At 47.5% G+C, this 18,571-nt stretch overlaps 1 protein-coding gene across 1 annotated transcript in view; it reads right to left on the bottom strand.

Annotated features, from left to right (window-relative positions):
- Positions 1–14,157: 14,157 nt before the first annotated feature.
- Positions 14,158–18,571, bottom strand: part of LOC115330889 (flavin-containing monooxygenase 5-like) — a 103,447-nt gene continuing 99,033 nt past the window's right edge. Inside the window, exon 6 of the mRNA XM_040212714.1 lies at positions 14,158–14,603. Coding sequence (XP_040068648.1) covers positions 14,160–14,603 — 444 coding nt within the window. The 3' untranslated portion in view covers positions 14,158–14,159. The remainder of the gene's footprint in view (positions 14,604–18,571) is intronic.

Below are 18,571 nucleotides of genomic sequence, written 5' to 3'. Positions count from 1 at the left end.
CTGCGGGGACCCGAGGTTAAAGTGAACTGGCTGAGATGTAGTGAGCTACACGAGCGCTCACGGCTGCCGCACATCATGTTGACGGCACGAGAGGGCGCCAGTAACGCATAGGCTGTAGTAGCTCATGCTTCGCATTGCATTTTCTGCGCTACTGGCGCTGTCGTCGTCATCATCGTAGCCGATTCTGTATTGAATTTGACTCGACATCAGCAACACAAAACACGAGGAAAGATCTCAACGGTTGCCCATTCGTGCTACCGAATCGCCAAGCCAAGGCCCCTCGCCGAACGACCTCGGAACGCTCCTATCCTTCATTCCAGGCTACGGCAGCGCCGCAGTGTTCATCCGGGACCTTTCCACGCTCGCCGCTTCACAGGACGTCTGCGCCTGATTTCCCTACGCCTCCTATAGTTCACTTTGCCTGGGTTCAATAGACCGATGTCACTAAGCATTCCATGCTTGCGTGACGCCGCCATAACTGTAGTTCATAGTATGCAGACGCCAGTTCACGAGACAGCTCATGCCACCTCCTGCTCTGCTCGCGCAGACCTCCAGCGGGGTTGTGGCGCGTGCAGAAAGACTACAGCTCCCACGATTCATGGCGGCAGCGGTGGCGTACTCGAACTGGCTGGTGAGATCGGTCTATTAATACCTGCGATACTTTGCTTCAGTTTAAATCCAGCGCTTTGTCCGTGCACTTCTTTCACTTGTACTTTGTTCAATTTTTTGCGCTGTTTTCACGTTTGACGATGTTAAACCAACTAGCCCAACTTACCACCTTGTCGATACTACAAGCACGAGCATTAAAAAATTGGGTTGTGTGTATGTTTATACAGCCTAGAACTTGGTCTGCCTCACAGGGGCGACGAGTCTCCCAGCTGTAGATGAGAAATTTAGCCAGTGCGGTACAGCCGCTAGCCTGGGGTCTTTAACGTGCATCACGCAGTAGTGATACACGACCGCACGCCGGTACGATGCTCATCCAGATCGAAACGGGCAGGGGTGGGGCTCGAACCCAGGATCCCTGGGTTCTGCAGCGCGAGCTTTCGCTCCACGTGCTCCGAGCTGGCGTGCAAGCACGAGCATGTGGCCCTGGACAGTGCTTGTGCTGCACAAGCGCGCGATTGGCAGGGACGCTCTAAGCCAGGAGCTCGCGCTTGTAGCATCGGCTGCGTCTGGACCTAAGCTGAAAGCAAGCGTAAAAGACGAGGCCTGTGCGTGGAAGGCAATCCTATCGCAATCTTTGTTACGAATCACATTATGATCAGCCAAGTGTGGAGTTCCACCTTAAAGGGAAGATGGGGCACTTCTACATTTGAGAAAAAACGCTTGAATTGCGTTCATTTGACCTTCAGAATAACAGATATCACATTTATATTTCAATGCGACGCGCCGGAGAGCCGTAAGAGCAGTTTGAAAATAGGGCTGAAGCCCCGCCTCCCTAGCCTTGGCAAGCCAAAAGATCCGTCGATGACGTCACGGACAGCGACTGTCTTTCGCGTTTTTCTCGCGTTTAACAATACTTGCGCGGCAAATGGTTTTGGTATTCGGGTTCACGAGGTAAGAATACACTAGAATTCACTTCTAACTCATTTTTTTCAAGAAGCTCCGTAGCTTCCCTTTAAAGAATTGTCCGGTCAAATTACCCAAGAAAAGATTTAGACCTCATTGCCAACGGCTGCAGAAGCATCTTCCACTACGTATCTGAATTTAATGTGCCTCCTTGGACGAGTGATTGTGGAACAAACAGTTGCGGCGCAAAAAAGCTGGTGAAGGTTTAACATAATTTCAGACATACCCCCGAGACTGGGGAAAAGACGAAGGACAACACAACACAAAAAAGTCTTAAACACAGCTGAATTTTATTACACAGAATTTTGGGTTTCTATACACCAACTCATGTTTACAAACAAACCGGAGCGCCCCTAGCGGACGTCACCGGCGCCGCGCATGCGCCGTGGATGGTGGGCAAGAAGCCCGCCGTCGCCCATAAACAGATCATTGAATTGCGTTGTTGTCGGCGTCGGTGGGAGTCCCCGTGATCTTTTCGCTTTGGAATTGTTGATTCTACGTCCTCCTAACAATGTCTGACTACTTGAGCGGCTTCAGCAAAACTATCGAGGCAAAACTTTGCGTGGATAATGTGACGTGCGGCGATTCATTTCACGTGGACGCCGCAGAATGGGCGCTAAAGCCTGACTCCCACGTCGAGATTCTGCTCGCTATTTTCAGTCGCGACGTCGCTTGGACTGCAAAAGCGTGGACCGTAGCTGAGATGGTGGACATCGACACTGAAAACCTCAAGTAGAATCGGGCAATACAAGTCGGTGATGGCCACTGGTAACAATGATCAACAACTTCTTGTATCTGTTTACACTTAGCCGACTTACCCCAACCAACCTTCAAAAGTGTTTTGAGGCCTGCACTTAGTTCTTATCGCAATTACCGGGTTAACGTTTGGTTTACGAGCCGCGGTCGTTTGAACGAACTAACGTCAAAAAGCAGCCAAGTTTGAAAGAGCAGACGACAGTTCGAACGCACGCGCAATGGAGTACGGGCACGAAGCACCGCGTCCCGCGTCAACAAACCATTCGAATGTCACGTTGTCGGCGTCTGTGTGAGTCTGCATACTCTTTTTCGCGTTGGAGTTGTCGATTCTACATCCTCATCGCAATGTCTTACCACTTCAATCGCCTGAGCGAAATTATCGAGATTCGTTACGCCGCTAAACTTTCCGTAAATAATTTGACGTGCGGCGATTCATTCGCATGAACGCTGCAGAATGGGCGCCAAAACCATGATGAGATTCTTGTAGCTATTTTCGGTCGCGACGTCGCTCGTGCTGCAAAAGTGTAAAAGGTAGCGGCGATGATCGACATCGATACTGAAAATCGGAAGCGGGAACAGACAAAGCGTAACAAGTAGGTGATGGCCACCGGTACCAATAATTAACATCTTGTATCTACTGTTTACACCGAGCCTACTTAAGTCTTTTGAGGCCTGCAATTACTTCTTATTGCAATCACCAGGTCAAACCTTGGTCTACGGGCCGCTTTTGTTTGAACGAGCAGACGACAAAAAGCAGACAAGTTTGAAAGAGCAGACGAAAGTTCGAACGATCAGGCGGCCGTGTGAATTTGAAGACGCACTGAACCCGTGGGTGCTCCGGACAACTTGGCGGTTTTCTCTCGTTCATGTTGGAACAAAGCAAATACATCTGGCGACCACAAACTGTGGCCCGCACACGCAATCGTAGTTCGACAGCGTCAGGTTTGCCCTTTTCACGGCTGCTATCCACGTTCTCGGACGAACGGAGGGTGCAAAAACACATTAAAACTGATCTTCAAACCTTCCCGGACTCTCTTGGTAAAGCCCCCATCGCAGCATTTTGACGAGAAGGCAGGTTTTTTGTCTCGTTTCTTCCAAAGGAACACAGGAATGCATGTCTGGCACGGCGACTTCTGCCCACCGCCCGAGACCGGAAGTGCATCCGGCGCGCCACCACCGCGGCGTGACGTAGGAGAGTTGAGTTGGTGTACACGGTTTCGCTGACTCCCCAAACAAACAAAAAAAAAAAAAAAAAAGGAAAAAAGTAAGAACGCACTTTACACGAACGCATAAGAACTAAAAATACTTGGCACGAAGCCGAAACAAGTAGCACGAAAAGTTGGGTTGAACCTTGTTCATTTAACTCCAACATTAAGGTAAGACAAACAAAAAAAGGAGAACTACCAACTACCCTTTCCCTGAAAAAACCAACAGGACCGTGGCCATAACCTGGAACATCAAAACACTCAAACGAACACGAAACAAAAGAAAGGAGCTAAAAAGATAGACGGCCAGGGCTAACACGCATTTAAAACCAAGCGTGCATCAACGGCGTTTTCCTCTTCCACCTTTAGAGCAGCGGAGGCTCTGACGTAACATAGCACAAAGATAGCGCCGAACTGAAGCCCCCTTCGAATTTTGTCCTCCGCGTAAGCGCTCCAACGTGGTTCTCCCTCGTTCCCAGACAACACTTGGACACCCCCAGGATGTCCTCAGGACAGCCTTTTGAGGACATTATGATGTCCTGAGGATGTCCTCAAATGATCCTGGAAACATCCTAAAAACGCCCTGTTGTCCGGCCTCAGGACATCCTCAGAACGTCCCCACGAGGGCAGACAAGGATTTTTCTAGTACATTTTTAGGACAATGCACTGCAGGTGCAGCTGTTCACTGAGCTGTTAGGATGCTTTCATTTTTATTGTTTCTAGGTTTTCTACAACTGGATTTTGAACCTGAAGATGCCTGCAAGAGCTACCTACAGGAAAAAAATGAATTGTTGTGCACTATTTTAAAGTGCAATTCACGCACTAATTCTAGATTACTAGTCAGTGAGAGGCTAAGAACGTCATAGGGCAAGGGAAAGGAGGAAGAAAGCTGGCGGAATGCTGAAGAGGAGAAGAAAACCTCTCCCCTCCAGCATCCTGTCGGCTTTCTCCTCTGCGTATTTCCTTGCGCTATGTTCTTAGCCTGTAACTATGAGCATGATCGTACCATTCATTATTGCAAACAAAGGTAACTGTTCAAGAAATACTTTATTGGAGAGCAAATGGTATACATGACTTTTTTCAATGTCTGCACCAGACGTGCAGTCTGGCTTCGCATCTTGGCCAGCACTAGTCCGAATAGTCAGCGGGATCTGCAGAAAAAAATCAATTCCATAAGCATTAATAATAAAAACAGGTAATATGAGAAACTTACCATCATGTCGAACATCTGCGGCCTTTGGCTGCAGCTTTTTCAGTTTCTCTCCAGCGTGGCGCAGCCATACTTTGATGATGGTCTCCACGTCAGCTTTGTTTGCGCGCTCAACATTTGATTTCACTGCTCCTAATACATTGATTTGTGATGACAGTCACAGCAGAAAGCTAAGATGGTCTGAAAAAAAATCACAATTAATGTTCGTGCGAGGAAGATACCCTTGCTACCGAGTCTACTTTCGCACAGTTGGAAAGCTCGAAGCATTCGTTTACGCGCCGGCATCTTTCCCGTCGAAATTGCCGTTCATTGCTTTCCGCCATTTAGGATAATTCATTTAAAAACACACTAACCTTTGTCTCCTGCCTTGCATTGCTGCCATCATCAATTTGGATGGAACAGCGCGGATATACAGACTCGCAGCGCTGACTAACAACTCGGGAGTCAAAGAAAGAATAAAAACACTTAAAGGGACCATGAAGGCAGTTTCGAAGTTTTATTCGACGATTGAAATGGATGTCAGGCACGTCTCAGATACTGTTGACCAAGTTCTAGCCCGAACAGAAGTTTGGGTGCCGCACCAATCGAGCAAACAGGCGCGGTAATAATAGCGCCGGGAACGATGCCTGAGACCCCACCGAGGCGGCGGCAGAAAGGTGAACTAAAGTGCGCCGAAGCGTGACGACATCGGGCACCTCGTCTGGCGATTGGTTCAAACGGTTCAAACGATAGACGCGCTCTTGGTTTCAATTTCGGTGGTGAGATGTGATGAAAAATTTTTATTTGAACGTTGCATAATCTTTTGAAGCTGTAGTTGGGAATTAATAGGTTTCATACCGTGCATAAAAGCGTAATCTGAAGCGATCCCTCCGTTTTGTCACTGGTTGAACGCATCCCGCACTGCTACCTCGGGCGCGTAAAAAGCATCGAGCAACCATGGACCAAAAAAAAAAAAAAAGAAGAAGGTACGAGCGCCGGGGGCGGCGAACTTTTGGTTTTGGTTTCGTGCGTCGTCTCGTGTTCGCTTTGCGAACTGGTGTCTCACCAATCATGCCGCGTTTATGCGCAGTAGTAGGTTGCGCGAAAGGTCGGCTAAAGGCGTGCGGTCGATCGGGCGACGTTAGTTTACATAAACTGCCGACCGATGCAGCAATGCGCAGCATTTGGTTGCGCGCCGTCGTCTTGCGTAGAGCTGTAGACAGCGGTGTCAGGATTTGTTTGTTGCATTTCCGACCAGAAGACTTTGAGCAGCACCTTCACGTCAGCCGGAGTCTGGGTAAAAGTAAGGCGGGGAGTCGCTCTGAGGCGGCGACCGAGGAGTTGGTGGTAGGTCTGGGGCGCCCTCGTAAAGCGCCAATCCAGAGTTCCGCGTCCTTAGCAGCATCTCCCGTTCAGTCGGCGTGAGGTCGCTGAACGGGAGCTCAAACTCGTTTGCGAGCGCGGCGTTGTCGTCCATTTCTTCCAGGTGTTCTTCATAGACCGCCGTGCACTAGAGCGAACCACGGGAACCATACTTAGTGTGCACTAAATCCTACCGACGCCGACAGTGCTCCTTGACGTCACTTCTCTTTCCAGAGGCGAAAAAGGGAAGAAATCTGAATGTTTGTTTCGGTTTCGCAAATTTATTTGCAGGTACAGAAATAAGAGTCACAACGTTCTAGAAAAAATTGTGTGGCATGCCAGGACACCAATGCTTACGAAAACACCTTCTTTTTAAAAAAAATTAAATTGCCTTCATGGTCCCTTTAAGGACAAGGACAGACAGCACAGTTTTTTCAACTAGCAACACACATTTACTGGTGTCTCCTTCAATAGTGCTATCTTCTTCCTAACGTTTGAGACTAAAGAGGAAGATGCGGAAATTAATATATTTATATACACCCGGAAAAAAACACAAATTTACACCCAATACACTAAAGATAAAGAATTCAGAAAGAAAGAAAGAAAGAAGAAAAAGAAAAACACTATTGACAAATTGAGATAGAGCGCCCTCTGGCTAATCCAGCTCTGGTTTCAGGTAGTTGATCTCATTTCTGGACAAGGCGAGAGAAGGGGCAGCGATGTTGTGATCGTCATGGGCTATCTTGTATGCCTCAATGATCTCTCTCCCGAGCTTGTTCTTATGTCTCCCAATCGTGCAGGTGTCCTGGAACCGGGCTTCACAGTTCATACAGAGGCGTTGATGAACCACTACTGGGTGAAAAGTGTCGTCCGAAGCACGAGAGACCTCGAGGATGTGCTCTCGTAGGCGCGTGTTAAGGCAACGACCTGTCTGTCCAATGTATCGGTCGCCACAGGAGAGAGGGATGGAGTATACCACCCCTTCTTCACAGGGAACGGTCTGATGAGCGTGTTTGATGGAACATCTTTTGAAGGATTCGTTATTGTTCACGCGCCTGCACAGTTGTTTCAGGCGCAACTTGCACGAGAAGACAACCGAAACGTTGAAGCGCGCTGCAATTGCCTTCAGTCTGTGCGCCGAGTTGTGCACATAGGGAATGCAGATAACGCGTGAAGGCTTACTACGTGGAGCACGGGGCCTTTGGGTGGTTAGAATTAACTGAACAAGAATGGTGCTCAGTAGACCTTGCGGATAACCTGCTCTGAGGAGACGTTCTTGTTGTTTTGCAATGCTGAAGCTTGCAAAGTGAGAACATGATTTGGTGCGAGAAGATGAGAGGAGAGACCGGATGATTCCATGTTTTACCAGTTTAGAATGGGAACTGCAGAATGGAAGAATAGGTTTCCGAGATCGTTGTTGGAAGGCCCAACAAATGCCGGTCGGAAGAAGATGCAGACGAAGATCGAGATACTGGAGACCATCGCCTGAGCTGTCTTCCCTTGTGAAATTCAGGCCTGAGGACGAAGAAGTGAAGGCTTGAACTACAGAATCAGAAGAAACTGAGATCGGGTGAATGACTAAATAATCATCCACGTAACGAAAAACATGGAAGATTCGTTACGTGGATGATTATTTAGTCATTCACCCGATCTCAGTTTCTTCTGATTCTGTAGTTCAAGCCTTCACTTCTTCGTCCTCAGGCCTGAATTTCACAAGGGAAGACAGCTCAGGCGATGGTCTCCAGTATCTCGATCTTCGTCTGCATCTTCTTCCGACCGGCATTTGTTGGGCCTTCCAACAACGATCTCGGAAACCTATTCTTCCATTCTGCAGTTCCCATTCTAAACTGGTAAAACATGGAATCATCCGGTCTCTCCTCTCATCTTCTCGCACCAAATCATGTTCTCACTTTGCAAGCTTCAGCATTGCAAAACAACAAGAACGTCTCCTCAGAGCAGGTTATCCGCAAGGTCTACTGAGCACCATTCTTGTTCAGTTAATTCTAACCACCCAAAGGCCCCGTGCTCCACGTAGTAAGCCTTCACGCGTTATCTGCATTCCCTATGTGCACAACTCGGCGCACAGACTGAAGGCAATTGCAGCGCGCTTCAACGTTTCGGTTGTCTTCTCGTGCAAGTTGCGCCTGAAACAACTGTGCAGGCGCGTGAACAATAACGAATCCTTCAAAAGATGTTCCATCAAACACGCTCATCAGACCGTTCCCTGTGAAGAAGGGGTGGTATACTCCATCCCTCTCTCCTGTGGCGACCGATACATTGGACAGACAGGTCGTTGCCTTAACACGCGCCTACGAGAGCACATCCTCGAGGTCTCTCGTGCTTCGGACGACACTTTTCACCCAGTAGTGGTTCATCAACGCCTCTGTATGAACTGTGAAGCCCGGTTCCAGGACACCTGCACGATTGGGAGACATAAGAACAAGCTCGGGAGAGAGATCATTGAGGCATGCAAGATAGCCCATGACGATCACAACATCGCTGCCCCTTCTCTCGCCTTGTCCAGAAATGAGATCAACTACCTGAAACCAGAGCTGGATTAGCCAGAGGGCGCTCTATCTCAATTTGTCAATAGTGTTTTTCTTTTTCTTCTTTCTTTCTTTCTTTCTGAATTCTTTATCTTTAGTGTATTGGGTGTAAATTTGTGTTTTTTTCCGGGTGTATATAAATATATTAATTTCCGCATCTTCCTCTTTAGTCTCAAACGTTAGGAAGAAGATAGCACTATTGAAGGAGACACCAGTAAATGTGTGTTGCTAGTTGAAAGAACTGTGCTGTCTGTCCTTGTCCTTAAGTGTTTTTATTCTTTCTTTGACTCCCGTATTTTCACCAACACGCTCTTTCATCTTTGACTAACAACTCAGTGATATATAATTTCTTCTTCTTCAAATTGTCATCATCTTCTCCTCCGCCGTTAATGAGAACATTTTAAACGTTTAAACACAAGAAACCAAATAGCCAATAAACATTAATAAGTAAATAATAAATAAATAAATGAAAGCTAAAAGTAAATAAAACTAAGAAAATTAAAAAAATAAAAATAAAGTTAAAAAATATTTTTCCAAAAATAAATTACAATTAAAAATCAAGCTTAAAAAGTTATTTCTTTTAATTTTTAAGTTTTATTTTTTTTAATTGGTATTTATTTATTTATTTATTAATGTTTATTGGCTATTTGGTTTCTGGTGTTTAAAAAATTTAAATGTTCTCATTAACGGCGAAGGAGGAGAAGATGACGATATGAGGAAGAAGAAATATATGACTGAGTTGTTAATCAGCGCTGCAAGTTTGTTTCCTTCTTGTGTGCCTGTGAGTGTGACTGTATCCGCGCTGCTCCATCCAAACATGAATTACCATCTAGCCCAAGCATCCACATTATCAAGCCATCATCAACCTCGGCGCTATTTCTGTTTCTGTCCTGGCTTGGCTTAGCTTGCTTGAGTCTCTCGGATGGGTGGATAATTGCCATAACGGTACACCTTGTAGTAGGCGGTAGCTTGCGCCATCTAGATTGAATGTTGCCAATGAAACTGAATTTCGAAATACTGCGCAAATACAAAGCTAATAATAATTGTAGTGCGTCCTGGTTTTATTAAAGAATTGTTTAGTCAAAACTATAGTTAAAAGATGTCCTAAACTTACGCAACTACATGTAATAATTTGTATGTGAAATTTAGTTGAGCAGTGAACGTGAACTGTGTATACTACCGCTATTTCATTCATTTATTTGTCTAAAAACGTAATCAAATTGAGGACGTATATATTACCTCTAACTTTGTATCCTTCGTCCTCAATAAGTCCTCGGAAGGACGTTTCTAGGATGATCCAGCGACTGACGTTCTCAGGATGTCCTGAGGACGTCTTAAAAACCTTGAGGACGTTTGTACCTTTCGAGGACGTCCTGAGGATGTCGGGTGTTGTCTGGGGTTGCTGTGCTAAAATGTTTTTTGTGAATGAAAGGGGTCTCTCGTTGTGCGGTTTTCACACGCCACACTGCTCCGCGAGATTTACAGTGCCGAGTAAAGTAGAACGCTGCGATGCACCGGGAGCACTGTGTTCACACGGAGGAATGAGGTGTAGAAACCGGTAATTACAAGCCTCGTGTGACGTCACATTCGGTACGGGAGTTCAGCCATTGATACTTTCGAAATTTTGCATGGAGTTTCGCAAATTTATCCGTTATTGATTGCTCTAAATAGGGGTGGTTTAACAGAATAAGAATGGCTTTTGTTAATCATTAGTCTCCTTCCAGAAAGCCATCACTATGTATTAAGAACTTCAAATTTTCACAGGATAATCTCTTTAAAGGAGCGATGCAACAATTTTTGCACTTTGCGCAAATACCGCTTAAAACGGATCCCTAACGTTAATGACCTATGAAACACGCGTTCGTTTTTCACCCCACGCAATAGAAGTCCCAGAAAAAAATTAAAAAGAAACGAGCAGCGTTCACCCCCTCAACTCGCAGCCAGAACAAGCGGCCACGTGATCTGGAGCCGATTATATGCCGCCAGTGTTGATCATAGCCACGCGCTGGGGTTGGCAAAGCGCAGGACACGCGCTGAGTTCCAGACATTGTTATGGCTCAGCTGTTGTCGTCGTTGCAGCGATTGGACACGGGTCACTACCCGAATGCTTCTCGAGCTAGCCATTATCACGAGCCCAAGTCGAGTGCCCACGCAATGCTCGGGTCCAATCTATGAACCGCATTCAAATATCGTCACTTGGGTGTTCTGCGATCCCCACGTTACGTCATCAAATTTTACAAAGGAGAGATTGAATGAAAATGATCGTTTTTGTCCTTGAAATTACACCGAAACAAATGAGTTTCTTGGCCAGCGGAGTTGCGTGGGAGTATTTTTGACTCCCACTAGTGCCAGTAAGCTCGTGTATAGTGAAAGACATTCCAACTGAATATCGTTGCACAGCTCCTTTAAAGGCCTGTTCACACATACAGCGGAGCGCTATGTTAGCGCTACGTGAGCGCTCCAAGGAGCGCTCACGTGGCGCTTCCTAGCGCGTGACTTAGTTCTACCATAGCGCACGATAAGAGCTTCTGTAGCGCCTTGTTACGGTGTATCCACACGACAGACCGGGCCACGGACCGATTGATCACGTGATGCGTGGCCCGCGGGCCGCCCGGCTGCAATGAGCATCCACACGGCGGACCAAAAGAGCAGACGACCAAGCAAACGGGCCGGTCTAACCCTCGACCTCACAGCTCCGCCAAACTCATGCCGCGAGCTGCTTTGAGGCTATTTGTAAGGAGCCAAGATGGAGGTTGAACGAACGAGACCTTTGGCCACAGTGGCCCTGGCGTTGACTATTGAGGACGAGGAGGACTTAAGTGAACCGAAAGATGCATGGGGACATCTTTAGATGATTATTTGAGTAGTCGTCGCGACTATTGTCCTACCGAGCGTAGAATTGCTCCATGAGCGCGATGAAGTAACAAGTTGCATCGCCGCACAACAAAAAGTTCGTCTTCTTCGTCTTCAACAGTTGGCACCAAAAGAAAACGACTTTGGATTTGGATTCCAATCCAAACAAGAAAAGTCAGCTTGTTGCCAGACTTAGCGCTTCAATTATACTTAAAAAGCCGCGGTCCGCCGCCAAGGTCCGGACGAGAAACGTCGCTTGGCATTTCTCAGAAGCGCGGGCCGCGGACTGCCGGCTGACCTTAAAGACCGATGACGTAAGATCACGTGATGCGCGGCCCGCGGACCAAAACAGCGATTTTGGTCTGTCGTGTGGATACACCTTTACCGCTCCAGTAGCGCCTTGTTAGTGCTTCAGTAGCGCCGCGTCACTAGCGCTTCTTGTATCGCGGTGCTGCGGATTAGCGCGTGCACTGCGGTTCCGGTTCCTGGAGTTGGGTGTGCATCAGCAGCACCATGGCGGACATGTAGGATGCTGAAATAGAAATGCGACACATGCTCTTAGATACGCGATTAGTGCATATGTGTGTGGACGGCTTAACGCCCAGAAGAGCCTTCTGGGTGCGCGAAATCTTTCGCCACCGAGATATCGACGGGTACCCGGCGAACCTTGTACGCAAGCTTAGGGACCGAGACAAAGAGGTCTTTCGAAGGCGATTATTTTTATTTCCGTGTCTTTGAAACGAGGGTCACCCGCATCCAATAAAAAGCGATGAGGTCGTACCCAATCAATTAGTCGCTCAGAGTCCATGGCTCTGGATTGCCTGCCCGACCCCTTGCTTGGAGAGCGGCTGTTTTATTTCCTCTTCTTTGAATACCAAAGGAAAAACAACAACAAAGGAATCGCCGTGCAGGCGCTGTTCCGCAGCAGCAAGCACGGCACAAGGAGCGTGAGAGCGTTAACAAAGCGCTTCTGTAGCGTTAACAGACCGCTAACAAAGCGCTTCTGAAGCGCTAACAGAGCGCTGGTGAAGCGCAAACCGAGCGCTACATCACGCGCTAGGAAGCGCCACATGAGCGCTCCTTCGAGCGATCACGTAGCGCTAATTTAGCTCTCCGCTTAAGCCTTAAGGGATTTCTCTCTCGTGTGAATACCCCTTAAACCAGCCTTAAGGGTGAACGGAGAACAGTCGGTCTCTCAAAGCTCACTGCCTCTTTCCCGAAACATGAGTGCAGAGTAAAAAGACAGTAGAAAAAAGAAGACGTGTCATTTCGTCATCGGAAAGCCAACCAGACCAGTGGCACCCGCCACGTCTTCGATCGAGAAGGTGCTCAAGCTGCCCGGTTACAAGCTCGACCGCAAACTGGGAGATACCGGGGACCGCTTTCGCGAAGACAGCCGCCCGGCCAAAACCGCCGAAAACTCCCGGAGCAGCACCACGTGAGCGCTGGACTCCCTGCGTCACCGGAAATTTGGTCGGATCGTCTGCAAACTTGTCAAGCACGGAGGCCTGCTAGAGGTCAGCAGCCCATGGCGACCCCGCGAAACCACCGTTGCGATGAACACCGCTGGGCCTGACGCTCCTCTTCACCCTCTTTATCAACCCATCATCATCGTCATCATTCACACCACACATGCAATTTATTCGTCATTAGAAGCGGCGCCGCACGCCGTCAGGGTATGGGCGATTTGCCATTCTCCGGCGTCGCGGCTCTCCTAAGCTAAAGTAGATATACCATATCATATATCATATCATGTTATACCGAGCAATGGATTCTCTAATTAAGTTCGGTTGCTGCGCCCGATGTCTATCGTCAGTATACCGACTCACGGGGTACTTGAGACATGAAGCAGTGTTCCAGGTTGGAGTCGCTGATTCTCGTTGCATATAAAACACGCTTTACTATACTGCCGTGTTTTTAACTTTCGGTGAAACAAGGGAGCAGCAGCAGTGACAAGACAATAAATATTTGGCAACATTTCTCACTGATTCGATACTGCGAACGCAAAAAAAACTATTTTTTTTTAATTGTTAGAGCACGAATTAATGTTGAAATTACGTGCGGGGCGTTAACATATAAAACCCGGGCACACACACACATATATATATATATAAAGAATTAGGGGAGTGAAAGCCATAACTTGGCGTTCCGCAGGGCGAAGCACAGGATCTCTTAGACTGCCGCTTTAAGTATTTTCTATTTATTGCCGGCTACAACTTTAGCGGGGTTCTAGACCATCCCAGAGTTATATAAATATTTCAGCAAATGTAAACTTAAGACATTTTTTTCTTAATTGTTGTTTGTTGCCATCTTTTTCGGCGATACTTTTACTGTGCATCCTTCCTCAAGTACGCAAGGAAAATTTATTTCACTCATATTTGCAGCTTTTTCATCCGGTTTTGGAGAGAGATATTACATTGTTGTTGAACGAAGCGAAGACTCATTTCGCGCACGCCGTTTGGCGATGCTAATAAAACACGACAGGTCGGTGAGGCGAAAATGTCACCTGAAACTTTCTACTCTTTGAATCAATAATGCAAATGGCATTTTTTCATATTTACTAAAATATCATACCTCGGAGAGCCCTCACTCACTTCTAGAACACTTCATGGGCTACAAAGAGCCATTACGCGTGCTCCAGCAGGTCGACGCACGACTGATATAATATTTGATGCTCTAGTTATAAACGAAGAATGCGATAAAAAGAACAATCACGGACAGGAGTATGTAAAACATCGAGGCGCCGCGCTTCTCTGTTTGGAAGCTCGTGCAGTTGCGATTTAACGGATAGTGCACTCTCATTTGGGATCCCAAGATGGCGTCTCGTGCTCCAGTCCATGAATGAGGGCCTTCGAGTCTGAACTGGTATGGCACACAAGGCCCCAGTAGGGCACGGAACAGCTTGTGGTCGGTGAAGAAGTACTTGAGCATCCTGGGACTGGCGCCCATCTTGTCCGCCAGATCATCCATGTACTCCATCCAATCAACGTATATGGTGGTATCGAACGAGTTTCCAAAACGAAGCCACAGTGCAGCTCTTTGTCTTGCAATGTCCTGGTACATTTCGTGATGCGGTGGAAGCTTGCACTTGCCCGCGAGCAGCTGGGCCGCCCATCGGGCCTGCGGGGAATTAAAAGCGGAGTAAGAGATTATATGTTTTGTTAGGCGACAAATGCGATTGTGTGGTTCAGAGCTGTGAAGTGCTCGATAAACATTCATATAAATTAAAGATGGGCATTCCCACGACTGGACCGTTATGACCTGAAGTTTGAACAAGTGGCATCCGGATTCTTAGCTTGTCAAGAGCTTCACAGTTTCAATAAACACAAAGTTTGCCGTAAAATCCCGGGAGACGCTCTACCACTGAAAAATAACTCACCCCTGTTTTTGACGCGATTTGCTATGTCTTTAAAAATACCGAATGATAGCCCAGTTATGGTAATTGCAGGGCCCTGGCCAATGGTGACCTCGGCAGAAATGGTGTTCTTTAGCCAAAGCTGGAGATAAGCGAACATTGCGGACTCGAAAGAACATTTGTCTTTGGTTCATCGCCCATCCCCTCGATTACAAGTTCCGCAGGACCCAATATCTCAAACTAGCATTTTTTTTCTAGGTTGTTTGATCGCACACCGGAAGGTAGCCCACTGCTTACTTTCAACTGATTTCGATTTTAGGTGGACTATTTCTGGAGATTTAAGGGTAAATGTTTTTTCAGCATTCTTGACGGACAATGTGCCACGTCATTGTACTTTTACGCCGTCCTAAATATGGGAGGGGGCTGCTCTGCTTAAACTAGCGGCAAAAAGAAACGTAGCAGTGATATCCTCCAGGTTGTAACGGTGCTGGTACTCTGGCAACCTGCTGCATCGTGGGCAGCGCCACCGCTGGCCTATTTACAAGGCCTATTTAAGTGACGCACCATTAAACTTTATCCTCTTTTCTTCAATCGCTACCCCACGGCTCGTGTCTTTATTCGATACATGGTGCCAGAAGGGGGATATGAAAGGATTAAGAGTACCTACAGAGCTCCAGCTGACGGGCAATGTTGCCGAGAACTGGCGTCGCTTCAAGCTGCGGCCAAAGGTCTTCATGACGGCAACAGAACCCACCGCTAAAAGGAACTATCGGCAGAAGACAGCGCTGCTCCTTCATGTTGCTGGAGAAGGGGCCCAGGAGGTCTACAGCACCTTCCAGCTCGGTGAGCAAGCGACGTACGCTCAAGTTGTAGCTAGATTTGAGGACGACTGCACACCGAAGAAGAATGAAACGCATGAGAGTTACGTCTTCAGAACACGCATCCAGGCCGAGGGTGAGCCATTCGAGCAATTCTATCGCGACTTGCAGTTCAAGTCCAAATCGTGCGAGTTTTCGATGCTGACAGGGTCAATAATCCGAGGCCAAATCGTATATGGAACTGCAAGCAAGAAATCGCGCCAAAGACTTCTTCGGGAACCCGATCTGACGTTAGAAAAGGCTGTGGAAATGTGCAAAGCGGACAAAATAGCTGCCAAGCAGATGAAGGGATGGGAGGAGCCAGAAAAAAACGGTCCACCTCATTAAGGGTAGAGCGTCGGAGGGGCGAGTCTCTTTTCACAATCAAGGCGAACGGAAAGACTGGTGCGCAAAGTGCAACTTAATTCACCGGGGCCCTACTTGTGCAGCTTTAAGGAAAGTTTGTAGAAGGCGTAACAAGAAAGGCCATTTTGAGGCTTGTTGCAAGACGGACCGAGTGCATGAAGTAAAAAAACATCGAGGAACAAGAAAGTCAAGGCAGCCAAGAATTCGACATTCTTGAAATCAGCGGGTGCAGTGAAGGACGTGGTTCTGAGTGGCTGGCACCGGCAACTGTGGCTGGCAAGGAGATCTCCTTCAAAGTGGACACCGGAGCTCAAGCAAACTTACTGCCGCTCTCGTGGCTGCTGCGTGCCAGAAAGAACATTGTGCTGCAAAAGAGCGCTGCAGACCTGCGAAGCTACAACGGCGGTTTGATTTCCCATAAAGGAAAAGCCAGCTCGATGGTGTCATTCAACAACAAGCAAGGCCTACTGGCATTTTTTGTGGTGAAGAAATCCCGCACTCCGATTTTGGGACTCCAAGCCTGCGAGCAGTTCGGTTTGGTAAACCGAATATCAGCGGTTAGCGACAACACCAACGGAGTCATTTCTGACTTTCCTGAGGTATTCAATGGCTTAGGCTGCATCAAGAAAACCTACCACATGGTGCTTAAGGAAGGAGCCCAGCCGGTTCAAGCAGCACGGAGGGTTCCTCAAGCGTTGCGAAAACCATTGGAGGCAGAGCTGCAACGTCTCACAGCCGCCGGAATCATCCGGAAAGTTGACAAGCCCACCAGCTGGGTAAGCCCTTTGGTGATTGCCCACAAAAAAGACGGGAACATTCGAGTGTGCTTACACCCTCGTCATATAATGAATGGGTGAAGCGTGAGCATTATGAGCTTCCGAAACGCGAGGACAATGAGGCAGAACTTTGCGGAGCACAGTGGTTTTCTACCCTAGATGCTAACTCCGGTTTTCATCAGATACCGGTAGACGATGAGACCGCAGACATTTGCATGTTCGCTACTCCGATTGGGCGGTATGAGTACACGCGGCTACCTTTTGGAATTGCCTCAGCTCCTGAAGTCTTTCAAGGAACGGTGTCAGAAATACTTGAAGGTTTGCCGGGAGTTCGTGTGTATATAGACGACATACTTGTCTGGGGAAGAGCCGAAGCCGAACATGACGAACGCCTACGGGCAGTGTTAAGCCGAGCAACGCGAGGAGGTCTCGCACTTATTTTAGAGAAGTGCAAGTTATTTTGCAAAGAAGTCACTTTCCTAGGAGACGTGATAAATCAGAACGGAATCAAACCGAGCCCAACCCTAGTTCAGGGTGTCCACGACTTTCCGACGCCAGATAACAAAAATGATGCGTAGCGTTTGTTGGGATTTATAAATTATTTTGGCAAGTATATACCTAATTTGTCGTCCAAAACAAACTTATTACGTGACATACAAACTGTATTTCAGTGGACTGGGGCGCATCAAACAGAGTGGGAGGGCCTGAAAACACTCCTAGTGACCGCTCCGACACTCGCGATCTTTGACCCTGTGAAACCAGTGAGAGTATCGAGAGATGCGTCGCAATACGGATTAGGAGCTGCATTGATTCAACTGCAGGAAACTGGGTGGCGGCCAGTGACGTACGCCTCGCGAGCTCTGTCAGATACAGAGACCAGGTACTCCCAGATTGAAAAGGATACCCTGGGAGTCACTTACGGGCTCGAGAGGTTTTATGAGTTTTTGTGCGGGAGGAAGGTTTTAGTTGAAACGGACCACAGTGGGTTATTATCGCCATAGCAAAGAAGTCTGTGGGTGACAGACCCCCACGATTGCAAAGGTTTTTTCTACGTTTAATGAAGTACGACTTTTAGTTGAAGTTTATTCCTGTAAAGGATCTAGTCGTTCCGGATGCCCTCTCCAGAGCATTCTCAAAGAGTAAGAAGGAAGAATAATCGGAATCAGACGTTGAACTACATGCTGTAGGGGTTGAATACAGTATGGTCAGTCGGAAAACACGGGAACAGCTAATAGCTGAGACAGCTAGTGATGAAACTCTTGCTCAAGTAATCAATAGCCTTGAACATCACAGACCTATTCAAGGTCTATACAGGGTCTTTGAAGGGAAGTTAACGGTAGCAGAAGGAATTATTTTCAAAGGCACAAAAGTTGTCATTCCTCACAGCATGAGAAAAATAATTCTTAAAAAAATCACGCTGGTCATCTCGGCATTAACAGGTGTAAGGCCAGAGCAAGAGAACTGGATTTCTGGCCTGGTATTACTGAAGACATCCAGTCTCTTGTTCAGCGATGTCGGGCTTTTCAGCAGTATGCGTTTAGGCTGCCAAGTGAGCCCTTCCTTATGCGGTCAGTTCCTGACCTCCCGTGGAATCGAATTGCGTTGATCTTTTCGAGTATGCTGATTCCTCTTACCTCGTAGCCCATGACGCTTTCTCTAACTTTCCGGAAGTCGAAAAACTTCGAGAGGTCACGTCAGCGGCTGTGATGAAGAAGCTTAGCAGCTTATTCTCAA

Source organism: Ixodes scapularis, unplaced genomic scaffold (genome assembly GCF_016920785.2).
Source record: "Ixodes scapularis isolate PalLabHiFi unplaced genomic scaffold, ASM1692078v2 ptg000323l_1__unscaffolded, whole genome shotgun sequence".
Classification (NCBI taxonomy): domain Eukaryota; kingdom Metazoa; phylum Arthropoda; class Arachnida; order Ixodida; family Ixodidae; genus Ixodes; species Ixodes scapularis.
Note: the sequence above shows the minus strand (reverse complement) of the source record. Positions and strands in the feature narration are given on the sequence as shown.